A 24,748-nucleotide genomic window follows, 5' to 3' on the forward strand; every position below is an offset into this window, starting at 1 on the left:
GTTGTATATATGTGTTTGTGACGTCACCGGCGTGACAATAAATGTCACTTGACACATTGCGTAAACCGTGACCATTAAATGCACTTTGGCAAGCTCAGTCTAAACGAGAAATAAAGATTCCGTTTTTTGAGATTTAAGTCAGAAAACCACAAAAATACACAAGGCGGCACGTGTGATTAGTGTGTGATGCTAAAATTAGGCTGCTAGCTCCATAAATAAGCCCATCATGGAGGTGAAGGTCTGCCGGTGCTACCAAGAGTCAGCAGGAGTGTGCAGGGCCTTGATGGACGCACACAATAACAGGGAGCCGACGTTCAGAGGGAAAGCAAGAGAGCGGAGCTGCAGTAGGCAGTCACGCACAGCGTCATCAAAAAGTGGCGGTTCTGGGTTTTGCTGGTCAGGCGGTCAAGGTTGGCCTGGCTATTTTTGCATCTGTGCTGCTAGAATAAGCGCCAGGTTGACTCTGAATTGATTTAACCCCTTGTTGCCTAAATTTATTTACAATTATATAAAAAAGAAATTATTTGTGTTTTTGCTGTCAAGCAGATGCTAAATTAAGTGGAGATTGTTCATTTGAATATAGCACACAAGCAAACAATAAGCTGGTATGTATTCTTATCCTAGCACAACTTTCCTCAAATTTGGACAATTTCTTGAAATTAGCAGCCAAAATCCACGTGCACAGCCACACCAACACTTCGCTTCCATCAGGCGGATGTAGTTTCCACTACGACTGCCAGATGGCATGACAAGTGCTTCCAATACAATCTTTGGTACGTATCAAATATGTATAGACCAGCATTGGCGGGATACATACAGTACGCCACTTTGGCTGCTTTGAGGCCAGAAGCAGCTTGAAGCGATTTTGCGACAATCATCTACAAGGGGTTAAGGAGTTTTGAGAATATTTTACTGCATTAGCAGGGTATATATTTGTGTGTGTGTATATGCGTGTGTGTGTGTGTGTGTGAGTGTGTGTGTGTGTGTATATGCGTGTGCGTGTGTGTGTGAGTGTGAGTGTGTGTGTGGCATTCCCATCCAGCAATAAGCTCAGATTCCCTGAAACATGAAACTCTGATCAGACAAATGGATGAGTAGAAAAATAAATTTCCACCAAAACTGTGAAAAGAAACAAAGCTTTGACATAACTACAGTATGTATACTTGAAATGGGCAGTAAATTGGCACATTTGTTGGTCACATACCTAAAATAGCAGTGCTGAACGACACGGCCTCCTTATCCTTTCCATCATTATAGAATGCCAAATGCCAGGATCCCGTATCCAAATATTGAACGAAAACCGCTTCATTCAGGACCACCGTCTGGATACTGCGTCGCTCACGAGGAGACTCCACTACACTCCACTTCTCCTTCCCGTCCAGCCGCTCCATATAGTCGTACTGGAAATGACAGAAATCATCAAAGATTAGCAGGTCAGGTACTGTGCTCCAGTGTTTGATCATTTGTTCCTGTATATTAAAGAAAAAAAACAGCCGGCCCCCTGAAGCCACATTAGCCACAAGTGGATTTTCTTTCAAAACCGGATTATCACAGAGGACCTGTCCTGGACCAAAAACACCAACTATCTTACAAAAAGAGCCCAGCAGCGTCTTTACTTCCTGCGATGACTGAAGAAGGTGCACCTCCCTAAACCCATACTTACCACCTTCTACAGAGGCACCATAGAGAGCGTCCTGACCAGCTGTATTATAGTCTGGTATGGAAACTGCCATGCCTCCGACCGCAAAGCCCTTCAGAGGATTGTGCGGACTGCTGAGTGCATCATTGGCAGCTCTCTACCCAGTCTGCAGGAGATCTACACCTCACGCTGCCTTCATAAAGCCACTAGCATCATGGCTGACCCCCACCACCCCTCCCACCAATTGTTTACTCCTCTTCCATCTGGAAGACGACTCTGCAGCATCAGGAGCAGGTCTGCGAGATTGTGCAATAGTTTCTTTCCCCAAGCAGTCCGGCTCCTGAACACCATGCTGCCCTCCTCCACACTGGACTCTTTACTCCACACACTCTCTGGATTACATAATACTACTTAATACTGTATATGTTTTTTAGTTATATATATATATATATATATATATATATATATATATATATATATATATATATATATATATATATATATATATATATATATATATCTTGTGTACTGCACCTTTTGACTCTGGAGGATGATATTTCGCCCCACTGTGTACTGTAGGTATATTGTTAGGATGACAATAAAGCTCTACTACTACTACTACTACTACTTATTTCTGTTTAACCCTTAAACTGCCACATTCTTATTGGGTTAATGCACCCCTGGACGCCAAATACTTTTTTTGCTGCACTTTTTAGGTAAATGTCACAATTCACAAAGAAAAGGTGAATTTTTAATGGAACACATATTTTTTTCATGCAAAGACCATCACAATTACTGCAGCACTGATCATTTCACACACTGCTAATGAACTATAAAAGCTATCAAAAAAACTACTGGAACAATATGTACAAAGTGCAGCTGACACCATGGATGAAATTTCAGTAAATCATCGTGCCAACTGGGCGTGAACTGGCTGCACACCATCACACAGAGGCCAAAGCTGATGGTGGCCAGCTAGTCTAGTGCAGCGGCTGAATCCCAGAGACAGTGACACTGATTCTCTAGGGGGCGCCAGTGGTCACAAGCTGGCTGCTCAACGAATGTACGGCACGGACTGATCAGCTCTGGCGTGCTGGCAAATTGCATTGGGAACCAACTAAGCCAGTTATGGCGTTCACTGAATGTACCCCAGACACAAGAGGACTATTTCATTTATGTTAGGTAGAATGCCCAGAGGGGACTGGGCGGTCTCGTGGCCTGGAACCCCTACAGATTTTATTTTTTTCTCCAGCCATCTGGAGTTTTTTTTGTTTTTTCTGTCCACCCTGGGCATTGGACCTTACTCTTTTTTTATGTTAACTAATATTGTCTTATTTTAATTTCTTATGTTGTTATATTTTTTTTTATTTACTATTCTTCATTATGTAAAGCACTCTGAGCTACTTTTTTGTATGAAAATGTGCTATACAAATAAATGTTATTATTATTATTACTATTACGTCGCCGAATATACTCATCTCCGGCGTGCTGGCAAATTGCACTGGAAACCAACTAGAGCCGGTTGCGACGTTCACTGAATGTACGTCGCTGAATATACTCATCTCTGGCGTGCTGGCAAATTGAATTGGGAACCAACTAAGCCAGTTGCGGCATTCACTGAATCTACTTCGCTGAATATACTCATCTCCGGCGTGCTGGCAAATTGCATTGGGAACCAACTTTAGCCGGTTCCAGCGGTTTAAGGGTTAATTTGGAAGAGGCAAATCAATTTTCATTTGAGACCCCTGAATGGTTAAGTGCCTGCTACAGGGACACCTTTTCAGTCACTGGAAGGGATTGAACCAGAAACCTTATCTCTATCAAACAGCCGGCATCCATGCCTGGGCGTAATGTTGTCAGGTGTCCACACGCAATGCCTGATGGAAAGAGGGACGTATGGGCGGGCATATCCAATGAACAGAGGTCCCGAAATGCACAACATTATAGAAATAGACTTAACATTGTACCATTTTAATAAACAAGTGTTTTGCTATGCTCATATACATATATATAGAGCAGCTTTCTACTGTAATTATTATCCCAAGGCATTTAACAATTTCATTAAACTATTTCTAGCTTTCTAAAGTTAGCTTTCACTCTGATATGCAGTACAGGAACAATTTAGACCAGCCAATTATACTAAAATTGTGAATTTCCCATTGGGATTAATAAAGTATCTATCTATCTATCTATCTATCTATCTATCTATCTATCTATCTATCTATCTATCTATCTATCTATCTATCTATCTATCTATCTATCTATCTATCTATCTATCTATCTATCTATCTATCTATCTAAAAGGAATATCTTTGGGGATGAAGAACAAAATTCCTACTCTGAGATTGGGATTAACAGTTAATTTTTGTAGCACCTTTGTGCTTTTCAAATGTATTGTCATATGTGTGTGGGCCCAGTGGTGGCTCTGAGGCTGGAGACCTGTGCCGGTTTGAATCCTGTAAACGTCAGAAGTGACTCTACACCGTTGGGTCCTTGAGCAAAGCGTTTAAGATGGAATTGCTTCGTGCTGGGTATGACGTTAATCTGTGTCCAGCGCTGCAAGCAAGTCCTCCAATTTACAGGGAAAACGTGGGAGTTGGTGGCAGGATTGGCACTCCAGCCACCGCAAAAAAACCTCACACTGTATCAGTGTGGTGCTGATGTGTCACCCAGGTAGTTTGTTGTGTGGTGGGTACGGCAACGCGCTATCATTGCATGATTTCCAACCTCTCCTCTCTCTCCTGAGATTGGGAGAACATTAAAAGTTTTCACAGCATAATAACCAGAAGTGGGATTAGACCCATGGGGCAGCAACACTAACCACCCACTGTGCCACCTGGGGTCACCTTAATAGAAGGACACGTGTCTGTGTGTGTCTGTGCATTGGTGTGTCCATCTGGTTGCTAGGGCTAGGAAGAAAAAAAAAAAAATATGCACAACATGTAGACTAAAACTAATAAATAATAATTACTTGGATGGGAGACCATCTATTAAAAGAGGTTTGCTGCTGGAAGAGGTGTTGGTGTGGCCAGCAGTAGACTCTAGCGCCATGTTCTGTGTGTGGATCCCAATGCCTCATTGCAGTTACGGGGACACTGTGCTGTAAAAACGGTGCCGTCCTTTGGATGAGACGTAACACCAAGGTCCTGACTCTCTGTGGTCATACAAAAAGAGATAGGGAGTATCCCGATGTCCAGGCTAAACGGCCCATCACAGCCTTGTCTATTCTGGCCCCCTAATCGTTCCTTGTCACTCACTCCTTCACCACCTAATGGCTAATGTGCATGTTACACATTGGTGGTTCCCCACTCTCTATGTAAAATGCTTTGAGTAGTGAGAAATGTGCTATATAAATGTAATTAATTATTAAAAATAGGCAAAACATGTAGAAGAAGGGTAAAAATGGGTAAAAAATTTAAAATGATAATAACAATACTTAATAAGAAAATTGTCCTAAAAAAGTAATTCTCAAGTTACTTCTAAAATTCTAAAATAATTCTAAAATTCTAAAATGCAATTGGCTCTGAGGCTAGGGATCTGCACTGACAATCGGAAGGTTGCCGGTTCGAATCCCGTAAATGCCAATAGGGACTCTGCTCTGTTAGGCCCTTAACCTGTAATTGCTAAGCACTTGAGTAGTGAGAAAAGCGCTATATAAATGCAAAGAATTATTATTATTTTTTTGTTGTCTGACAATATACAGTATGCCAGCAATAGCAGTGTGGCAGCAACTTTCTTGCAACCGCTCAGGCCGAATGGACAGGGTTTACAGCTATAATGCTGATGACCAATAACTCTGCATGGTGGGTAATGGATAAGTAAAAAAAAAAAAAAAAACACTAAATTAACATGCACGTTGGGAAACCAAAGCCCCCACATCACTAAACCAGGCCAATGTGGTGGCGACCATTGTCACATGTTTCCAGTAAAACCCTTCCGACTATAAGCGTGGTCTGCTAGATGTGTGATGCTGAGCCGAGGCAGTGAAAATGAGCAGGTCTTTCCAAAGAGGAACAGGCCGTCATGAGGGAAAATGGTCAGGTGCATATTATTATACAAGGTCAAATGGACAACCCATGTGGCAAGTAAAAAACCTGAGGTCTGCGTTGATTACTTAGATTTGAGTAGCACAGCCAGTGTATATACCATATGGTGTGTACTGCATATTATATTACGTATATATACACACAACAGTACACACACACACACACATATATATTATATATAGATATAAATATTGTGGCAGATGGCTGGGACCCATGCCCGGTTGGGATGCCCCTGTGACACTGGATCCGGGGGAACAATCATGGGATGCACACTACGTCCCCCGGAACACTTGTTGACAGCCCCCCTGGGTTGCATCGGGGCCAATTGTTGGTAACACTGGAGCTCATTTCTGTTGTGATCAGTGGCCACCGCCAGGGGAGCGGCACGGCCTAATGCGCCCATCTGGGCGGGATCGCAGCCGGAAGTAGGTCAACAAGCACCTGCAGCACTTCTGGGTGGGCTATAAAAGAGGCCGACAGTCACCACTCCGGGCACCACAGTTGGGAGGAGGAGGAGGAGGAGGACAAAGCTGCCCTGGATGAGTGGAGGAGAAAGAAGAGTGTTTTGTGTGTGGTTTTTTCTTTGCTTTGGTGTTTCTGGGGACTCGGGGAAGATGTGCTCTGCGACTGAAGAAAATAAATCTTTTTGTTCATTTACCGTATATACTCGAGTATAAGTTGATCCGAATATAAGCCGAGGTACCTAATTTTACCTACAAAGACTGGAAAAACTGGAAAAACGTATTGACTCGAGTATAAGCCTAGGGTGGGAAATGCAGCAGCTACTGGTAAGTTTCAATAATCAAAATAAATACCAATAAAATTACCGTACATTAATTGAGGCATCAGTAGGTTAAATGTTTTTGGGTATTTACTTCAAAGAAAAACAGTAAACTAGCTCTGTAAGTGGAAAAGAGGGTCAACAAAACCAATATGGTATCTCGTGTGTGTGTGTGTGTGTGGGTGTGTGTGGGTGTGTCTCTAACTCTCTCTCTCATGCGCGCGCGTGTGTGTGTGTGTGTCTCATGCGCGTGCGCGTGTGTGTGTGTGTCTGTCTCTCTCGCGCTCTCTCTCTCGCTTGCTGCACAGGGAATGCACAGGGAGAGACTGAACACGTGCGGGTTGGCGGGGGCAGCGGGACCTGACTCGAATATAAGCTGAGGGTGACGTTTTTCAGCACATTTTGGGTGCTGAAAAACTCGGCTTATATTCGAGTATATACGGTATACGTGCCTCCGTTGTCAGTCTATGTCGGGTTGACACCCATATAACACCTTTGCCACAATATATATCTACTTTATATATAAAAAATCCTAAGCCTAAAAGTGCAACAATTTTATCTGACTTTTTATGTCATGTTTCTTGTCACTCTTTAAATCAGACTTATTTTAAAACCTACATATATATGTTTGGTATCAAACTTTTCAGAATTTATCGAACTTTAATGAGATGTTGCTAGATTTTCAGATTCTTATTCAGTTTTTAAATTATAAACTAAAAAATATCAAAAACTCACATCCTGTGAGACGAGACTTTGGGACAAAAGATTTAACCACACCCGGGGCCGGAAATAAAAGACAAAGATTAGGACAGTTGCTGTACAGGCTTTTAAATGTTCGCAGCGCCGTGTGAGATGCAGATCACGTGGCATGGCAGCAGCAGCTGATCGAGCAAAGAGGAGGTAAAAGAAAAAACTATTTGTTTCCCATTGTATCACCATGGAAGAGGGGGTTACGGAGGAGCAACTGTGTCTTCTGCTGCTGCTCCTGCTGCTTGTGCCATGCTGTGTGATCTGCATCTCACACGGGCGTATGGAACATCAGGACAGTAGCTGTCCTTTTCTCTCACTGCCTTGTCTCGCGGGACGTTAAAGTGTCTCAGAGAAAATCATGCCTCGACCCAAGATTTTTTTCTATAATAGATATACAGTGATACCTTGAGATACGAGTGCCCCAATGTACAAGTTGTTTGAGATAGGAGCCGTCACTAGGTCGATTTTTTGTCTTGAGTTACGAGCCAAAATTCGAAATACGAGCCATCAAAGAGCTTGTCCCCGCACATTCCGAGGAACTGACGACAGAGGAGTTGACGGAACTACATACGCAGCAACATACGGAGGTTCTGCAGGAGATCGGTATCGCGGAGGAGTTTATCTCTTAAAGTGAGATAAAGGAAGTGTTTGCAATGTGGGAAAAAGTTTCGAACTTTAAAGAAAAGAAACACCCTGAAAAAATTACAACTGATCATACAGTGGCGCTATTTAATGACACTTGCCTAACGCCTGACTTTACTGAAATGAAACTGAACTTGCAGCGCCACTATTTAATGACACTTGTCTCACTCATTTCAGAAACATTCTAGGGGAGGGGAGGAAGAAACAAAGCTCCTTGGACAGGTTTCTATTGAAACACCCTACGAATGAAAGTGACGAAAGCGTGACAAAAAAGAAAAAAACTAGTGAAGAAGAAAATTAAGTTAAGCAAAAGTGAAAAAACATTACAATACGTTAATCGGCTTTGCCAACGTCTGTTTATTTCTTTAGATTCTCTTTTATGTATTAGGTTTTATTTTGTTTGTATACAATATTTGTTCATTACAAATACATTTTTCTTATGTTGAAAACATTTAACAAAAAATTGGGGTGGTTTTTTGGGGGCTTGCACGAATTAATCTCATTTCAATTAATTTCAATGGGGAAAATTAATTTGAGATACAAGCATTTTGACTTAAGAGCTCGGTCACGGAACGAGTTAAACTCGTATCTCAAGGTATCACTGTATATAATTTATCATCTGCGTACTGTATGTAAACACATGCACATATTTCATTCATAATATGATTTTCTAAAAGCCAAGGACAGAGAAAACACAAACAAAGCAACACAAAAGATGACGTCTTTTGATAAGGTTCCACAAGAGAGGCTCACAATCAGTCAAATCCAGTGCTTCTCAAACTCGGTCCTGGGGACCCCCTTGTGGCTGCTGGTTTTTGTTCCAACCTGCTTCTGTTTTCAGTCGGGCTCCTGGGCTAATTAAGTGATGTGTTATTTCCCAGATTCTGTGTTTTGGGAACAATATAGGAATTAGAAAACTAAGATTGGTAAGAAAAAAAAATATATTAAAAGGTACCAAGCAGTTATATGGGAATAATGTATTTTTTTTCTTTTTAACAATATTTTCATCTTGATTTTCATTCTTCTTTTCTAGGTGTTCTAATTGTTTCATTAATCCGTTATTTTCTAATTAGTGGGTCTGACGCTAAAGTAGTTGCAGCCTTTGATTATTCCGTGTTGTTTGCCTGGGTGTCTGCTCTGCTTGTTTTTAATTGTCATTATTAAGATACAATGAAGGCAGGAAAACTGCACAGAGAAAGGACAAAATATAACGAAATCAACAAAAGTGAGTTTCAATCTATAGAAAAAGCAGAAATATCTCTAAATGTCTTATAAATGTAAAAATCATGCTGCTGTGCTTTTCTGAATGTAGAATAAAAGAAAAATAATAGCAGCTAATTAAATGAGCTCAGCATCATCGGGTGTTGTCACTGATTAGGAATCGGGTTGGAACAAAAACCTGCAGCCACAGGGGGGCCACAGGACCGAGTCTGGGATGCACTGGTCTAATAGATGTGGGAGTTCAAGGCACAATGAGGAGATGGGAGCAAAATGTGTCCTTCATGGATCAGTGGGTCTGTTGTTCTTTTTAAAGTACATTAATGATTTGTACAAGGATATAATCAAAAGGCGGGTTAGGGGCAGATGGTGCAGAATCAGCTAAATTATTACAGAGCGACTTGGAGAGCACACAGGCTTGGGCAGATTTGTGGGCAATGAAATTTAATGTAATTAAATGTAAAGAATTACATGTGGAGAGTAGAAATGTGAGATTTGAATATAAAATGGGAGGTCTGAAACTTACGAGAAGGACCTGTGAGCCATAATGGACACTTCACTATCAATATCCAGAAAGTAGACAGAGGACGTTCAGAAAGCTAGATGTTAGGTTATGTATCACCTTGTGTGGAGTACAAGTCTAGGGAGTTTATGCTTAAATTATGTAATTAACTAGTGAGGCCTCATCTGGAGTACTGTGCACGGTTTTGGTCACCGTATTACTAAAAAGACAAAGCAGCGCTAGAGAAAGTCTGATTCCGGGATTGAGAGGTTTGAGGTTCAAGGAAGTACTGGAGGAGCTGAACCCTTTTAGCTGACTGAAGTGCTTAACATTTGTGAGGGATGGCCGGCCGAATATTCCGGTCCACACCTCCAGGCCGCTAGATGGAGACCTACCAGCAACATGGAAGGTCCCCAAATTCCAGCAGGGCATTATGGATGGTGTAGTTTTTATAAACAACCCTGCTGAATACCATGGGGGCCACCAGGAGCCGCTGTAGGGAGGCTCACAGAGTGCTACGTGACCTATAACCCGGAAGTGCGTCATAATCACATGACCGGAAGGAACGACGTGCTTCCGGGTTGAAGAAAAGGACTTTTAATCTGACCCGGAAGTGATAAGGAATCATGGACTGTAGGATTGGAACCACTTCCGGGTCAGGGAATATAAAAGGACTGTGGGAAAGCCCAGACGCTGAGCTGAGCTGGGTGGAAGGGTGGCAACGTGTCTGGGAGAGGAGGATTGGTGAACTGATTATTGTATTGAGTATTGATTTGTATGAGTAGTGTGGAGTGGAGGGTGCTTTGTGCACACTATTATTATAAAATAAATAATAATTAGAATTTTACCTGCTGTTTGGAGTGGTACCTGAGGGTTCAAGTGAGCTCTAGCGCCCCCCACTGCTATACATTATAAAGGGAATTAGTACAGTGGATCCCTGCTGTTACTTTAAAGTGAACACAGGGTCACTAATGGAAACTTGTTAAGGTTTAAATTTCACATAAGCATTAGAAAGGTCTCCTCACAGAGAATGACAAACCTGACCAAGTAGGACAACTGGATGTCAGGCACTTCATGACATTTTGGAGAAATCTGGTGAAAAGGATTGACGAGCTTATGGGCCTGAATGGCCTATTCTTGTCAAAATTGCTCTAATGTTCTAACATTGTAAGAATACAACAATACTGGATATAAGATAAATACAATGAAACAAACAATTTACTGTACATTGACTACATTAAACAGATTAAGTTTTAAGTCTTTTTTAAAGATAGCCAATGATTTTACTTCACAAATTTGTGAAGGAAGAGGACTCTGCAAAATGTGAACACAAATGGAGACAGTTCTATTAACTTCAGTATACTTTTTAGTCATAGTGACCACAAATATAACTTAAGAAGTTGGTAGACAAAAACCAGAAGGAGTGTTGTTGTACTCTTTACATTGACTAACTAACTGGCAGCTACTGCAGTAGACTTGGTATTTTTCGTTTTGTTAGATGAGGTGTGTTGTGTTGTCATCCCAAGTCCTCATGTAAGTAAAACTTGAGTAGCACAATGCAGGACATGCAGCGGCTTGTAAAGGACTGACTTCAGAAACCTATGCAATGTTAAGAATGGACGGATTAGACGTTCAGAGTATGCCAGATAACGATGGACTGAGCTGGACAATATGTCACAAAGGAATTAATATCATATTCCCAACTTATGGTCAGAATGAAATATATAGATAAATAGATGTGAAAGGCACCATATAATAGATAGATAGATAGATAGATAGATAGATAGATAGATAGATAGATAGATAGATAGATAGATAGATAGATAGATAGATAGATAGATAGATAGATAGTCTATCTATCTATCTATCTATCTATCTATCTATCTATCTATCTATCTATCTATCTATCTATCTAATAGTTAGATAGATGTGATAGGCACCATATAATAGATAGATAGATAGCTAGATAGATAGATATGCATGTAAGGCACTATATAACGATAACCAGATAACGATAGACTAAGCTGGACAATATCTCACAAAGGAATTTACATCATAACTTATGGTTAGAATGAAATATATAGATAAATAGATGTGAAAGGCACCATATAGATAGATAGATAGATAGATAGATAGATAGATAGATAGATAGATAGATAGATAGATAGATAGATAGATAGATAGATAGATAGGAAAGGCACTATATAATAGATAGATAGATAGCTAGATAGATAGATATGCATGTAAGGCACTATATAACGATAACCAGATAACGATAGACTAAGCTGGACAATATCTCACAAAGGAATTTACATCATAACTTATGGTTAGAATGAAATATATAGATAAATAGATGTGAAAGGCACCAGATAGATAGATAGATAGATAGATAGATAGATAGATAGATAGATAGATAGATAGATAGATAGATAGATAGATAGGAAAGGCACTATATAATAGATAGATAGATAGATGTGATAGGCACCATATAATAGATAGATAGATAGATAGATAGATAGATAGATAGATAGATAGATAGATAGATAGATAGATAGATAGATAGATAGATAGGAAAGGCACTATATAATAGATAGATAGATGTGATAGGCATCATATAATAGATAGATAGATAGATAGATAGATAGATAGATAGATAGATAGATAGATAGATATGCATGAAAGGCACTATATAACGATAACCAGATAACAATAGACTAAACTGGACAATATCTCACAAAGGAATTTACATCATATTTCTAACTTATGGTTAGAATGAAACAGATAGATGTGAAAGGCACTATATGATAGATAGATAGATAGATAGATAGATAGATAGATAGATAGATAGATAGATAGATAGATAGATAGATAGATAGATAGATAGATAGATAGATAGATAGGCACCATATAATAGATAGAGAGATAGATGATAGGCACCATATAATAGATAGATATATATATGCATGAAAGGCACTACATAACGATAACCAGATAATAATGGACTGAGCTGGACAATATCTCACAAAGGAATTTACATCATATTTCCAACTCATGGTTAGAATGAAATAGATAGGTAAATGTGAAAGGCACTATATAATAGATAGATAGATAGATAGATAGATAGATAGATAGATAGATAGATAGATAGATAGATAGATAGATATGAAAGGCACCATATAATATATTCAGTAGATATGAAAGGCACCATATAATAGATAGATATATATATGCATGAAAGGCACTATATAACGATAACCAGACATCGATGGACTGAGCTGGACAATATCTCACAAAGGAATTTACATCATATTTCTAACTTATGGTTAGAATGAAATAGATAGATTTTATAGGCACCATATAATATGTATATAATGATAATGAAAGGAAATTCACTTGCTGCAGCAGCAACACAAATCATAAAACAGCACAAGACTCTAAACCTCTAAAACAAAGTGCAAACTGTTATGAATCAGTAAGACCCAGGACTATTCACACAGTATAATAAATAACTGTGTCTAAGCCTTGGTATCTTATGCCTGCATTATTGAAGCAATGAAGCACACCTGAAAAATCATAAAATCCTGTGATGCCAATTGTCCCAAACATTATGGAGGGCACCGTATAGCTCTGTTATAAACACTTTGTTTTCTTGTGTGCACCTGGCTGTTGACGTCTCTAGATAGCCAAACGATTAATTGTTTGCTTGAAGCTTTCCTGTTCTTGTACCAGCACTCAAATTGAGTATAACTCAGAAAAGACTGCTGTGACTTTTAGTGCCCAAGACTCCAGCAGTTCTTTAAGTACCTTTTACTAATAGACATTTCTAAATGTCAAATTATTTTTGACTGGCATGCCGACATAAAAGAAGGTCCACCCTGTAGGATGCATGCTTAACTGCACCTGTGCCTGTGCTTCTGAACTGACTGCCTTTGGTAAAGGTGGGGTTATTAAGAAGCATCCACTTATATGAAGTGGAATTTTTAAAAGTAAAGATTTGTTTTTGTAGTCTGGCAAACTATCTCAACAGGATTCTAAAGTCTAAATCTAAAATCTGCATAGTGTTTGCTTCAGATCAGTTTTGGTCCCTCCACTGAGTTGGCACCTTACTGTGGCAGAGTGGTTTGCGTGACCAATGATTCACTGAGTGATACCATGGCAGCAAGGTCAGAGGTAAAGTCCTGACTAGGGCTGTCTCAACCACCCCGTGGTCCCACCAAGGGTCCCTCCAAAGTGATGCAACTTCTTTGTTGTTCAGAACATGGCTTGACATGTGGAGACCCAACAGGAAGTCAAGCTGTGTAAAAGGAGGATTGCGCGCCCTCACTACCACTGATATCAACAATTCCTTGGCACAGGCTCTTCCTTCCATCCATCTACCTCTTCTTCTGCCTTCCACTGTCAGTGTGGAGTCTGTATGTTCTCCCCATGTCTACATGGGTTCTCCTCTCAGTACTCCAATTTTCCTCCACACTCCAAAGACATGTGTGTTAGGTTAACTGGGGACTCTAAATTTTCCTCATGTGAAGGTGATGTGTGTGATGGACTGACCCCCTTTGTCCAGGGTTGGGCCCAGTGCTGCTGAGATATGCTTCAGCCCCCAAGATCCTGAACTGGGTTAAGCAAGCTTGATAATGGATGGATGGATAAACATTTAAAAGTTATGGAAAGGGCTGCAAATTTAAAGAAATTAGGTAGGTTGACCAACTAAAGGCAAAAGGTCACTGCTAATGGTTAAAAAAATGGATGTAATGAAAATCTACAGCCACTGCGGCACACCAGGACCAGAGCTGGTGGTCTCCAGTATGAATGTAATCTTCTAACCATAGTGCAGATAGGTGCATTGTAATGGGGCCCACTGTGAAAGGTGCTATAAAAGGTAAGGCTGATTGATGGATTCAGTTTGAGCCATGTTCTGCAGTGCCTATCAAAAGGATTCACCATCTTGGAAGTTTTCACTTTTGATTGCCATACAACGTTGAGTCACAGAGGATTTAATTTGGCTTTTTGGACACTGATCAACACAAAACGTGAGAACACATCTCTGCAAAATGGGCTAAATTAATAAAACACGTGATATATGATCACATGCCTATTCACACTATGACCTGTAGGAGGGGGTTGTAAGCCCCCGAAATCCCAGACACAACCACCACGACACAAGTCCCAATACAATAGAAAAACGTTTATTTTCACTAATACATTACAAAAGGCTTTTGAAAGTCACAAAAACAACAACAACAACAACAACATTTATTTATATAGCACATTTTCATACAAAAAGTAGCTCAAAGTGCTTACACTTGTGCTCTTCTCCTTCCTGTTTTATCTCTCGTTCCACTCCTACCCAGGTGACCTTTGCCCTTCTTCCACCTGACTCTAACATGCATGGATGAGGTCAAGTGGCTTCTTTATCTTAGATTGTGGAGTAATCCCAGTGCTGAGGTGTATCCCCGTTGGAAGCACTTCTGGGCCAAGTGGAAGCCTCACAAAGTAGGGATCATAGATCCCTGCAGCACCCCCTGGTGGCACCCACGGAATCCAACAAGGTGCCACATGGGACTACAGTTCCCAAAATGCCTTGCAAGTGTCCATACAAGTAGCTCTGCCCAGCGTATCGGGGGAGCATGTAGTCCTGAAAGGCTGCCCCCACCCCCCCACCCCAGTCACAACAACCATGCACTGCTCCTTGGTCCAAACCTGCCAGGATGCCAATGTACCCACTTCAAAACTGGCATCTCCTGTTCGTCTCCTGGCTTAGGCAGAATGAACCTCACCTTCCTTCCCATGCTTCTGCTTTTAAAGCACCTTGTCCCATGCCAGTCTAGATGCCCACCCATGTACACCGTCCATCACAACTGCTTTTTAGTATGACACACTTAAATCATCAATGGTGCAGTACATTGCTTTTAGAAGCTACGGAGCACAGGTATACATTGAACAAAAATATTTTGATAATTTCATGTAATTTCTATATATATTCAAAACCATTTTTCTCCATCACATAGCATTTTTCCACAAAACATGTTTCTCTGTTATCTTACCGGGTTAGCAGTCATCACAAACAAAATTCCCAGGATTACTCTCTGAGTGGGCGAGCAGGATGAAGACATGGGCATTGGGTTCAGAAGGAATGGCCGACTAGCAAAACAGCCACAACCTGGTGTCGAAAATGTCAATGTGATCGCTTGGTAGATCCAACAGAAAGTGCTGCGACCATCACTTCATACAAAGCTTGGTGGAATGACGCACGTAATCAAGAGATGGAGCCAGTATGATGTACAGTCTCTGGGCTGAAAGTTTGTCTGCGGCTGAACTGAAAGAGGGACCTGACATGAGAAGACTGATTTCTGTGATTAACGAGGCTCCGGTATCATTCAGAGAAGTCATTTCTAAGTTTTTTGGTTGCAATAGAGATGCAAATTATAAAGAAACTAGACAAAGAGCCCGTTTCGACAACGTAAGATGAAACGGGCACAAGTTTGTGTCAGCAGTGTATGAAGAACAAATGATAAGTAATGAAGAAGTTGTTTTGTAATGATTGTAGTCCGCTTTACTCATTACTGTACAGGCTTGTACTGTTAGTTGATGAATTTTCCAGGCCTATAGTATAATATTGAATGATGAATGTTCCAGTACAATATGGAATAGTAATAAGTATGAGCACCACAAACCTGATATAGGTGTATTGAATGAATGCGTAATTGAATCAGAATGCATAATTAGGCCTCGTGCTGTAGTCGAAATCGCCTTTCAGGCCTCTAGAGCTTTAATCAAAGTCGGCTTTCTCTTTGAAGTTTTGCAGCCGTAAATCCGCCGCCTGCCGCGATGATGGGGTTGGATGTCGGTCTCGTAAAGGTTTTTCGGGCAGCTGCACAGAAGGCGACTGCGCATTCGGCTTCGGACGGACGTGAGTGAGTGAGTGAGGAGGCAGGCGAATCATGTATTAAGATTCTGAAAAATGTCTTAGTTATGTTCAAGGAATTGGGTTGTGAATAGGAGTCTCAAAGTTCACTCTTTGGATTCCCAAATTTTGAATTTTTTCCCTGACTGGTGAGTAAAGAGCAGGGTGAAAGATTCCATCAGGATATCAAGGAGATGAAAAGTAAGGTACCAGGGATGTTACGCATCGGGAAAAGTGGACCAGCAACGGACCACTGTTTTGTCTTGGTAGAGTAATATATTGCGCTACTTTCCCCTTTGTATTATTAAGATGTAGCCTCTGTCAGAACGCCTCAAATGCCACAGACTTACCACTGTTTATAAGGTATTATACTATACTAGCCTAAGCCCGCTGTATGTAAGAATAGGAACGGAAAACGGTGAGAAAGGAATTCAGAAATCAAGAAGAAATAAATACTACTTGAAAGACGCAGTTGTGAATAGGTGTTATGGTGGAGACGATAGATATTGAGTCGATAGATCTACTCGTACTACAATATCAGGTCTGTGCTCCGGTCTTTGGGTATCCAACAGTGAATGTAGAATTTCCAGCCAAGCAGGATTACATGTGAAAGTGATAAATAAATCAGGCTTTCCAAATTTACATACTATGGCCATGGCATCCTGATAGTTTTGTTGCATGTATCTTGGACTTCCTGGAAATGTGGACGGTAATATGATCATTTTGCCTACACGTACGTTGTTATTTTCAGCGTTTGTTTGCAGTGCGTCTGATAGTTCGACGCGCAGATCTTGTTGATGTAATCTGAGATAGTTGAGATGCGCGCCCTCTGTTTTAACATACACATCTACGACATACTGTTGGAATACTTTGCCACTGGAGTGCAAAATACTAAATGTATTCCTCATTGCTAATCTGTACACGTAAAATTGGCATTGAGTAAGCCTTATTCGCTTGCCGATTCTTTTATCGGGTACATGTTGTAAATCTTTGTGCCAGCCAATGTCTCCGTAAGGGAATAAAAGTTGGTAAACCATAGGATCGCAATTCATATTGAGCGTGGAAATCTGTTTACAGGAGTTGCCAATGGGATAGATGCAAATGTCCCTTTCAGCAGGCAGTTCGCCATCATCAGTGTGACATGTCGGGGCATTGTATCGTGGTAAATCCTGCCTAGGGTTTTCCTTGAAAATCATTCGTACAGATGCTGACTGAGCGATTTCATGCATGTGTTTGTATGATTTAGCAAAGGGGTTGATGGTTCTGAGCATGGAATCTAGCTGGAGAAGTACATTTTCGCTGCATGCAGAATTTGCTTTAGATAGATAGATAGATAGATAGATAGATAGATAGATAGATAGATAGATAGATAGATAGATAGATAGATAGATAGATAGATAGATAGATAGATAGATAGATAGATAGATAGATAGATAGATAGATAGGAATGGTAGTATTAGATAGATAGATAGATAGATAGATAGATAGATAGATAGATAGATAGATAGATAGATAGATAGATAGATAGATAGATAGATAGATAGATAGATAGATAGATAGATACTTTATTAATCCCAAGGGGAAATTCACAAATTGATTAAAATTCATTGTAAGTGTACTTCAGTAGCTCGCGCTGTGTCAAAAACCTACAACTGTCCATATCCTGGAGAGGTAGAAGTATTAGAAGTGGTAGAAGTGTTAGAGAGTTATAGTGGAGAGATTTGGTAATAAATTGTGTGTTTTAAAACAGTATGGTCCGTGGCCAGGAGGTTGAGTTATCTGTGCACCTATGGAAGCAAATGCTAGAGAAGAGTTGTATTCTCGTATGTGTTCACGATAAGTTTTAGCTTCTGGTGTTTGCTGTGTAAGAAGCTGTTGTAAAGACACAGGTGGCTCCTGCAAAGGTGGTAAAGCTACTTTACCGTTGTGGCAGCACCTCAAGTACTTTTTGGATGGATTACGCTCAGCAGGCCAGTATAGTGCATGACAGAGTTTGCACTGCTGGTCTGGAGTCCCAATGTTGTACTCTTGGACGGGAAGACAGGAATGAGGTGAAGAAGTACCTGTGGTAACGGGAAGAGGATTGTGTGTATGTCTGCTGAGACTGCGTTGGTTTGGAAACGTTGCTTTGCAGATGTCGCATTGCAAGAGTTGTGAATGAGTTTTGTTGTGTTTAGTCAGACAATCCTGTGTAGTGAACTTCTTATTGCATTTCTGGCACTCATATAGTTGTTGGGAAGAATGCCTTTTCTTGTGTTTAGCAAGTAAGGTTTGCGTTTCAAAAGTTTTGCTGCAGGAATCGCACTGGAAGAATGTGGGGAAGGGTTTGGAGGAGGACGATTAGGAATCGAGAAATGCCGTGTCGGCTGCGAGTGGGCGGGACCGGTTTGGAAAGTGGAAGAAGGACGAACCAGAAGAGAAATATATATAAGAGATAACTTCTCCCCACCTTCCCTTCTATATCTATAACCTCAGGCAATTAGGTAAAGTAATATATAATATAGTATAATATAGGCTGGCGTCCTTCAACATCTGCAATAAGATGCTGCAGATGTTCTATCAGACAGTTGTGGCGAGCGCCCTCTTCTACTGTGTGGTGTGCTGGGGAGGCAGCATTAAGAAGAAAGACGCCTCACGCCTGGACAAACTGGTGAGGAAGGCAGGCTCTATTGTTGGCATGGAGCTAGATAGTTTGACATCTGTGGCAGAGCGACGGGCGCTCAGTAGGCTCCTGTCAATTATGGAGAATCCACTACATCCACTAAACAGTGTCATCTCCAGACAGAGGAGCAGCTTCAGCGACAGACTGCTGTCACTGTCCTGCTCCACTGACAGACTGAGGAGACCATTCCTCCCCCAAACTATGCGACTTTTCAATTCCACCCCCGGGGTAAACGTTAACATTATATAAAGTTATTGTCTGTTTTTACCTGCATTGTTATCAATCTTTAATTTAATATTGGTTTGTTTTTTTTGTTTTTTTGTATCAGTAAGGTGCTGCTGGAGTATGTGAATTTCCCCTTGGGATTAATAAAGTATCTATCTATCTATCTATCTATCTATCTATCTATCTATCTATCTATCTATCTATCTATCTATCTATCTATCTATCTATCTATCTATCTATCTATCTATCTATCTATCTAAAAGACAAGCAGGAGTTAAATTACAATTTAAACAATGTATTATTGGTAATATTCATAAATAATAACAATATGCAAAATACATTTGAATATTGGCAACCATACAACCTGATAAATGGTGATGTGTAGTTTCAGGCGGCACACAGACTTGTTTGTTATTTAAAATGTCTCTAGTTAAGTCCTCATTTGTGCTCAGCTTTCTTCAGCACAGGCCGCATTGCCTGTCTCAATATGGCTGCCGAGCTGAGCTCTTCATTGTGTTGTCTTTTTCAGTTCATGGTGTGAGATGGTCATTCATCCGGTTGTTAGTAAGACAGAGAGAGTGAGTGAGGGAGTGAGCAAATTTATAGATGTTCTGTCCAACCCCTACAGCCAATAGGACGTCATGGTACTTAAAGGCTTCTGATACAAGCCAGTCCCAAACAGCCATACTTCAGACCAATGGGGGGACAGAACACCTTAACACCTGCCATCCTGCAAAACCAAGTGTTAAGGTGAAGCTTGGCATTTAGGCAGACTGGCTTTGTGTGGGAGTTGAGAGACTTCAGAGAAACATTAGCCAAACTTGTTTCAGGCACTTCCCCCCCAACTCTGTTGTAAAATTAAAGGAGACTCAGTCCTGCTGGGGGGGTTGTAAACATGAATGCTTTTCACTAATCCATCCATCCATCCATTTTCCAACCCGCTATATCCTAACTACAGGGTCACGGGGGTCTGCTGGAGCCAATCCCAGCCAACACAGGGCACAGGACAGGAAACAAACTCCGGGCAGGGTGCCAGCCCACCGCAGCTTTTCACTAATGTAACAGTAATATTACATTGCTTTGCCTTACAAATAAAGACATACAAAATATTTATCAAGTTATATGCAAAATCTCACATCACAACAACCAACAAATGAAAAAAAAACTAAAAAGTGACAAAAATGGGAGATGTTCTGTGTAAGACAGTGAATATATATGAATGTACATTGTGGCAGGTGGCCAGGGTCCATGCCTGGTCGGGATGCCCCTGCACACTATATCCAGGGGGAGCAGCCCTGGACAGTGCAATACCTCCCCCCGGACACCCCTCTGGGTTGGAGTGGTGCCTCGGTTTCCCACAGGGCTCCATGGGAATTGGATTTGGGTGCAGCCCTGTTGAGTCCCACAGGCACCACCAGAGGGTGCTGTGTTTGGGACTCCTGAGCCCGTGTGAGCAGCATATCTATCACACCCAGAACTCGGTGATCAAGCACCTGGAGCACTTGTGGGTGGACTATAAAAGGAGCCAGTGACCACCACTCAGGGGCTAGAATCAGGAGGAAGAGGATGAGGTTGCCAGGGAGGAGCGGTGGAGGAAGAAAACTGTGTGTATTTGTGTACTGTGCTTTGGGACTGTGTTGTGTCTGTGGATACGGGGAAGAAAAATAAATATTTGTTTTATTTTACACATGCCTCCCGTGTCCAATCTGTGTCGGGTCGGGCGCTATATAGCGTCTTTCTTACAATATATATGAAAGTATTGTTACTTACTTTACACATGTATTGGTATTTGAACATATTACATTAACAAAGTAAATTGTGAGGGATGGCTCTCTGCAGCAGGCCCTGGAAAGCCTGTGAGGGTAAAATGAATGCAGCAAAATAGGGGAATTCCTGGAGGAAAATCGGATGCCACCTGAGAAGATTTGGTTCCCAGCAAGACAACAAGCCTAAGCATTAAAGCCAAAGTGACATAAGATTGGCATCCAAACAACAATGTGAACGTCGTGGAGTGGCTGAGTCTGAGTCCACACTTTAATCCAACTTGGAATCTGTGGCTGGACTTGACAAAGGCTGTTCAATCATCATCACCCTGACTCCTGGCAGAGACTGAGAGCATGCGCTGATTACCCACCACACGACGAACCACCTGGATTTGGACCCGAGAGCAGCAGGTGACACCTCAGCACCACAGTGGAACAGTGTGAGTTTTTTTTGTTCATGGTGGCTGGAGTGCCAATCCTGCCCTGTAAGTTGTAGGACCTGCATGCAGCATTCTGGATGCACATTAACGTCATCCCCAGGACGGAGCAACTGCAGGTTAAGAGCCTTACTCAAGGGCCCAACAGAGTAGAATCACTTCTGGCAGGTACAGGATTCAAAACAACAAACCTTCTGATCGAGCAGAAGAATGGGGAGCCATGGCAGAGTGCAGATGTGCAAAGCTGATAGGAAAGGAGACCCGAGTGCAATGACTCAAGGCTGTCATGGCCGACAAAGGCGCATCTACTACTATAAATCTTGATTTAAGGATCCGTTATTGTGTGTTTAACTTAAGGATCCGTTATTGTGTGTTTAACACTTTAAATTAATTTAAACCACTTTGCAGACATTTCTGTTCACTTTGTCAATAAAGGGTCTTCTTCTGTTGATCAGTATCAAAAAGGCCAAATTAAACCCACTGTGATTTAATGTTGAATAAGAATAAAATGTGAAAACTTTATAGGCACTCTGTCTACCTTTGTATCGCATTCTCTTCGCTTGGTAAAGCCTCCCATATTGGTGCTCACTACAAAATAAAAAAGTACTATAAAAAGTAAAGGTTGACAGATTTTGACTGACTGTCTGCCTTAATATCTTACTGAGTTTTGCTGTGCATGTTATATTCGTAATATTGTGTTTATGCTCTACTGACACCCACTACCTGGAAAGGGGTCTCTCTTTGAACTGCCTTTCCCAAGGTTTCTTCCATCTTTTTCCCTACAAGGGTTTTTTTGGAAGTTTTTTCTTGTCTTCTTAGAGAGTCGAGGCTGGGGGGCCTGTCAAGAGGCAGGGCCTATTAAAGCCCATTGCGGCACTTCTTGTGTGATTTTGGGCTATACAAAAAATAAACTGTATTGTATTGTATTGTATTGCAGGGATTCCGAACCTGAGGTGTGACAAAGAGGAAGGCTGCATCACGATTCAAAATAAATTGAGTGAGGTGCGTTGTCCGATTTTATGGTGGTGCAATCGGTGTCTTTTTGAGAACATTACAACATTAGAACACTCTAGACGAGAACAGGCCATTCAGCCCAACAAAGCTCGCCAGTCCTGTCCACTTATTTCTTCCAAAAAAACATCAAGTCAAGTTTTGAAAGTCACTAAAGTCTTACTGTCTACCACACTGCTTGGTCGCTTATTCCAAGTGTCTATCGTTCTTTGTGTAAAGAAAAATTTCCTAATGTTTGTGCGAAATTTACCTTTAACAAGTTTCCAACTGTGTCCCCATGCTCTTGATGAACTCATTTTAAAATAACAGTCTCGACCCACTGGACTAATTCCCTTCATAATTTTGAACACTTCAATTAGGTCTCCTCTTAACAGTCTTGCAGTGTGCTGTCATTTGCAGGTAATTTATTAGTTTGTGCTCCTGCTCTATGATATGAAAAGAAACAAGCATTGCATGTGCGACTGTCACCCATGAATTAGCCGCAGAAATGCATGCTCTCGTGAGTTCTTTTTTGCAGATGGAGCGTTCGTAAAGGTAAATAACTTCAAGCGAATGGAAACTGGACCTTGCAATGACCCCGCAGAGACTAATATTCTGTGGAAGACCTGATCATGACAATTTATTTGACATTTTTTGGGTGGGACAACAAGGGGGACTGATTTGGATGTGACACCAGCTGCACACATCTCTCCTGCTGGCGGTCTTGGCAATAGCGCAGTAATTTTAATGGCATGGCGCATCTGTTTTTGAACTGCAGTGCAGGGGCTATCAGGGGGACAAAGCTCATCGACTGCATTTCATTGCTTAGGGTGTGCGGGCACACATTGCTACACGGGGGTCTCTATTAGAACATTAGAACACTCTAGACGAGAACAGGCCATTCAGCCCAACAAAGCTCGCCAGTCATATCCACTTATTTCTTCTAAAAAAACATCAAGTCGAGTTTTGAAAGTCCCCAACGTCTTACTGTCTACCACACTATTTGGTAGCTTATTCCAAGTGTCTATCATTCTTTGTGTAAAGAAAAACTTCCTAATGTTTGTGTGACATTTACCCTTCACAAGTTTCCAACTGTGTCCCCAAGCTCTTGATGAACTCATTTTAAAGTCACCGTCTCGATCTACTGGACTAATTCACTTTAAAATTTTAAACACTTCAGTCAGGTCTCCTCTTGATCTTTTCTTGCTTAAACTGTAAAGGCTCAGCTTTTTTAATCTTTCCTCATAACTCATCCCCTGTAGCCCTGGAATCAGCCTAGTCGCTCTTCTCTGGACCTTCTCTAGTGCTGCTATGTCCTTTTTGTAGCCTGGAGGCCAAAACTGCACACAGTACTGCAGATGAGACCTCACCAGTGTGTTATAAAGCTTGAGTCAAACTTTCATGGACTTGTACAAGTTGACAGCGTAGAGTCCACTATGACTCCTAAATCCTTCTCATAAGGCGTACTCTAGATTTTCAGACCTCCCATTGGGTATTCAAACCTCACATTTTTACTTCCTATGCTTAAACTGTAAAGGCTCAGCTCTTTTAATCTTTCCTCATAACTCATCCCCTGTAGCCATGGAATCAGCCTTGTCGCTCTTCTCTGGACCTTCTCTACTGTTATGTCCTTTTTGTACCCTGGAGACCAAAACTGCCCCCAGTACTCCAGATGAGGCCTCACCAGTGCCTTATAAAGCTTGAACAGAACCTCTTGTGACTTGTACTCCACACATCAAGGCGCTATATAACCTGACCTTCTGTTTGCCTCTTTAATGGCTTCTGAACACTGTCTGTCAGTTGATAGCTTAGAGTCCACTACTATTGTACTCCTAAGTCCTTCTCAATCTTCAGACCTCCCACTTTTTATTCAAACCTAACATTTTTACTTTCAATTCGTAATCCCCATATCCTTGATAAACTTATTTTAATGTCACCGTCTCGATCCACTGGACTAATTCCCTTCATAATTTTAAACACTTCATTCAGGTCTCCTCTTAATTTTCTTTTGTTTAAACTGTAAAAGCTCAGCTCTTTTAATCTTTCCTCATAATTCAACCCCTGTAGCCCTGGAATCAGCCTAGTTGCTCTTCTCTGGACCTTCTTTAGTGCTGCTATGTCCTTTTTGTAGCCTGGGGACCAAAACTGCACCCAGTACTCCAGATGAGGCCTCACCAGTGTGTTATAAAGCT

The 24,748-nt window shown here is 41.2% G+C and overlaps 1 protein-coding gene across 5 annotated transcripts in view; it reads right to left on the reverse strand.

Moving 5' to 3' along the window:
- Positions 1-24,748, reverse strand: part of tenm2b (teneurin transmembrane protein 2b) — a 1,820,998-nt gene that overhangs the window by 366,925 nt on the left and 1,429,325 nt on the right. For all 5 annotated transcript variants that reach the window (XM_051934201.1, XM_051934200.1, XM_051934199.1 and 2 more), the window contains one exon: positions 1,205-1,400. In XM_051934201.1, coding sequence (XP_051790161.1) covers positions 1,205-1,400 — 196 coding nt within the window. The remainder of the gene's footprint in view (positions 1-1,204; positions 1,401-24,748) is intronic.

The sequence above is a fragment of the Erpetoichthys calabaricus genome, chromosome 11 (assembly GCF_900747795.2).
Source record: "Erpetoichthys calabaricus chromosome 11, fErpCal1.3, whole genome shotgun sequence".
NCBI lineage: Eukaryota > Metazoa > Chordata > Cladistia > Polypteriformes > Polypteridae > Erpetoichthys > Erpetoichthys calabaricus.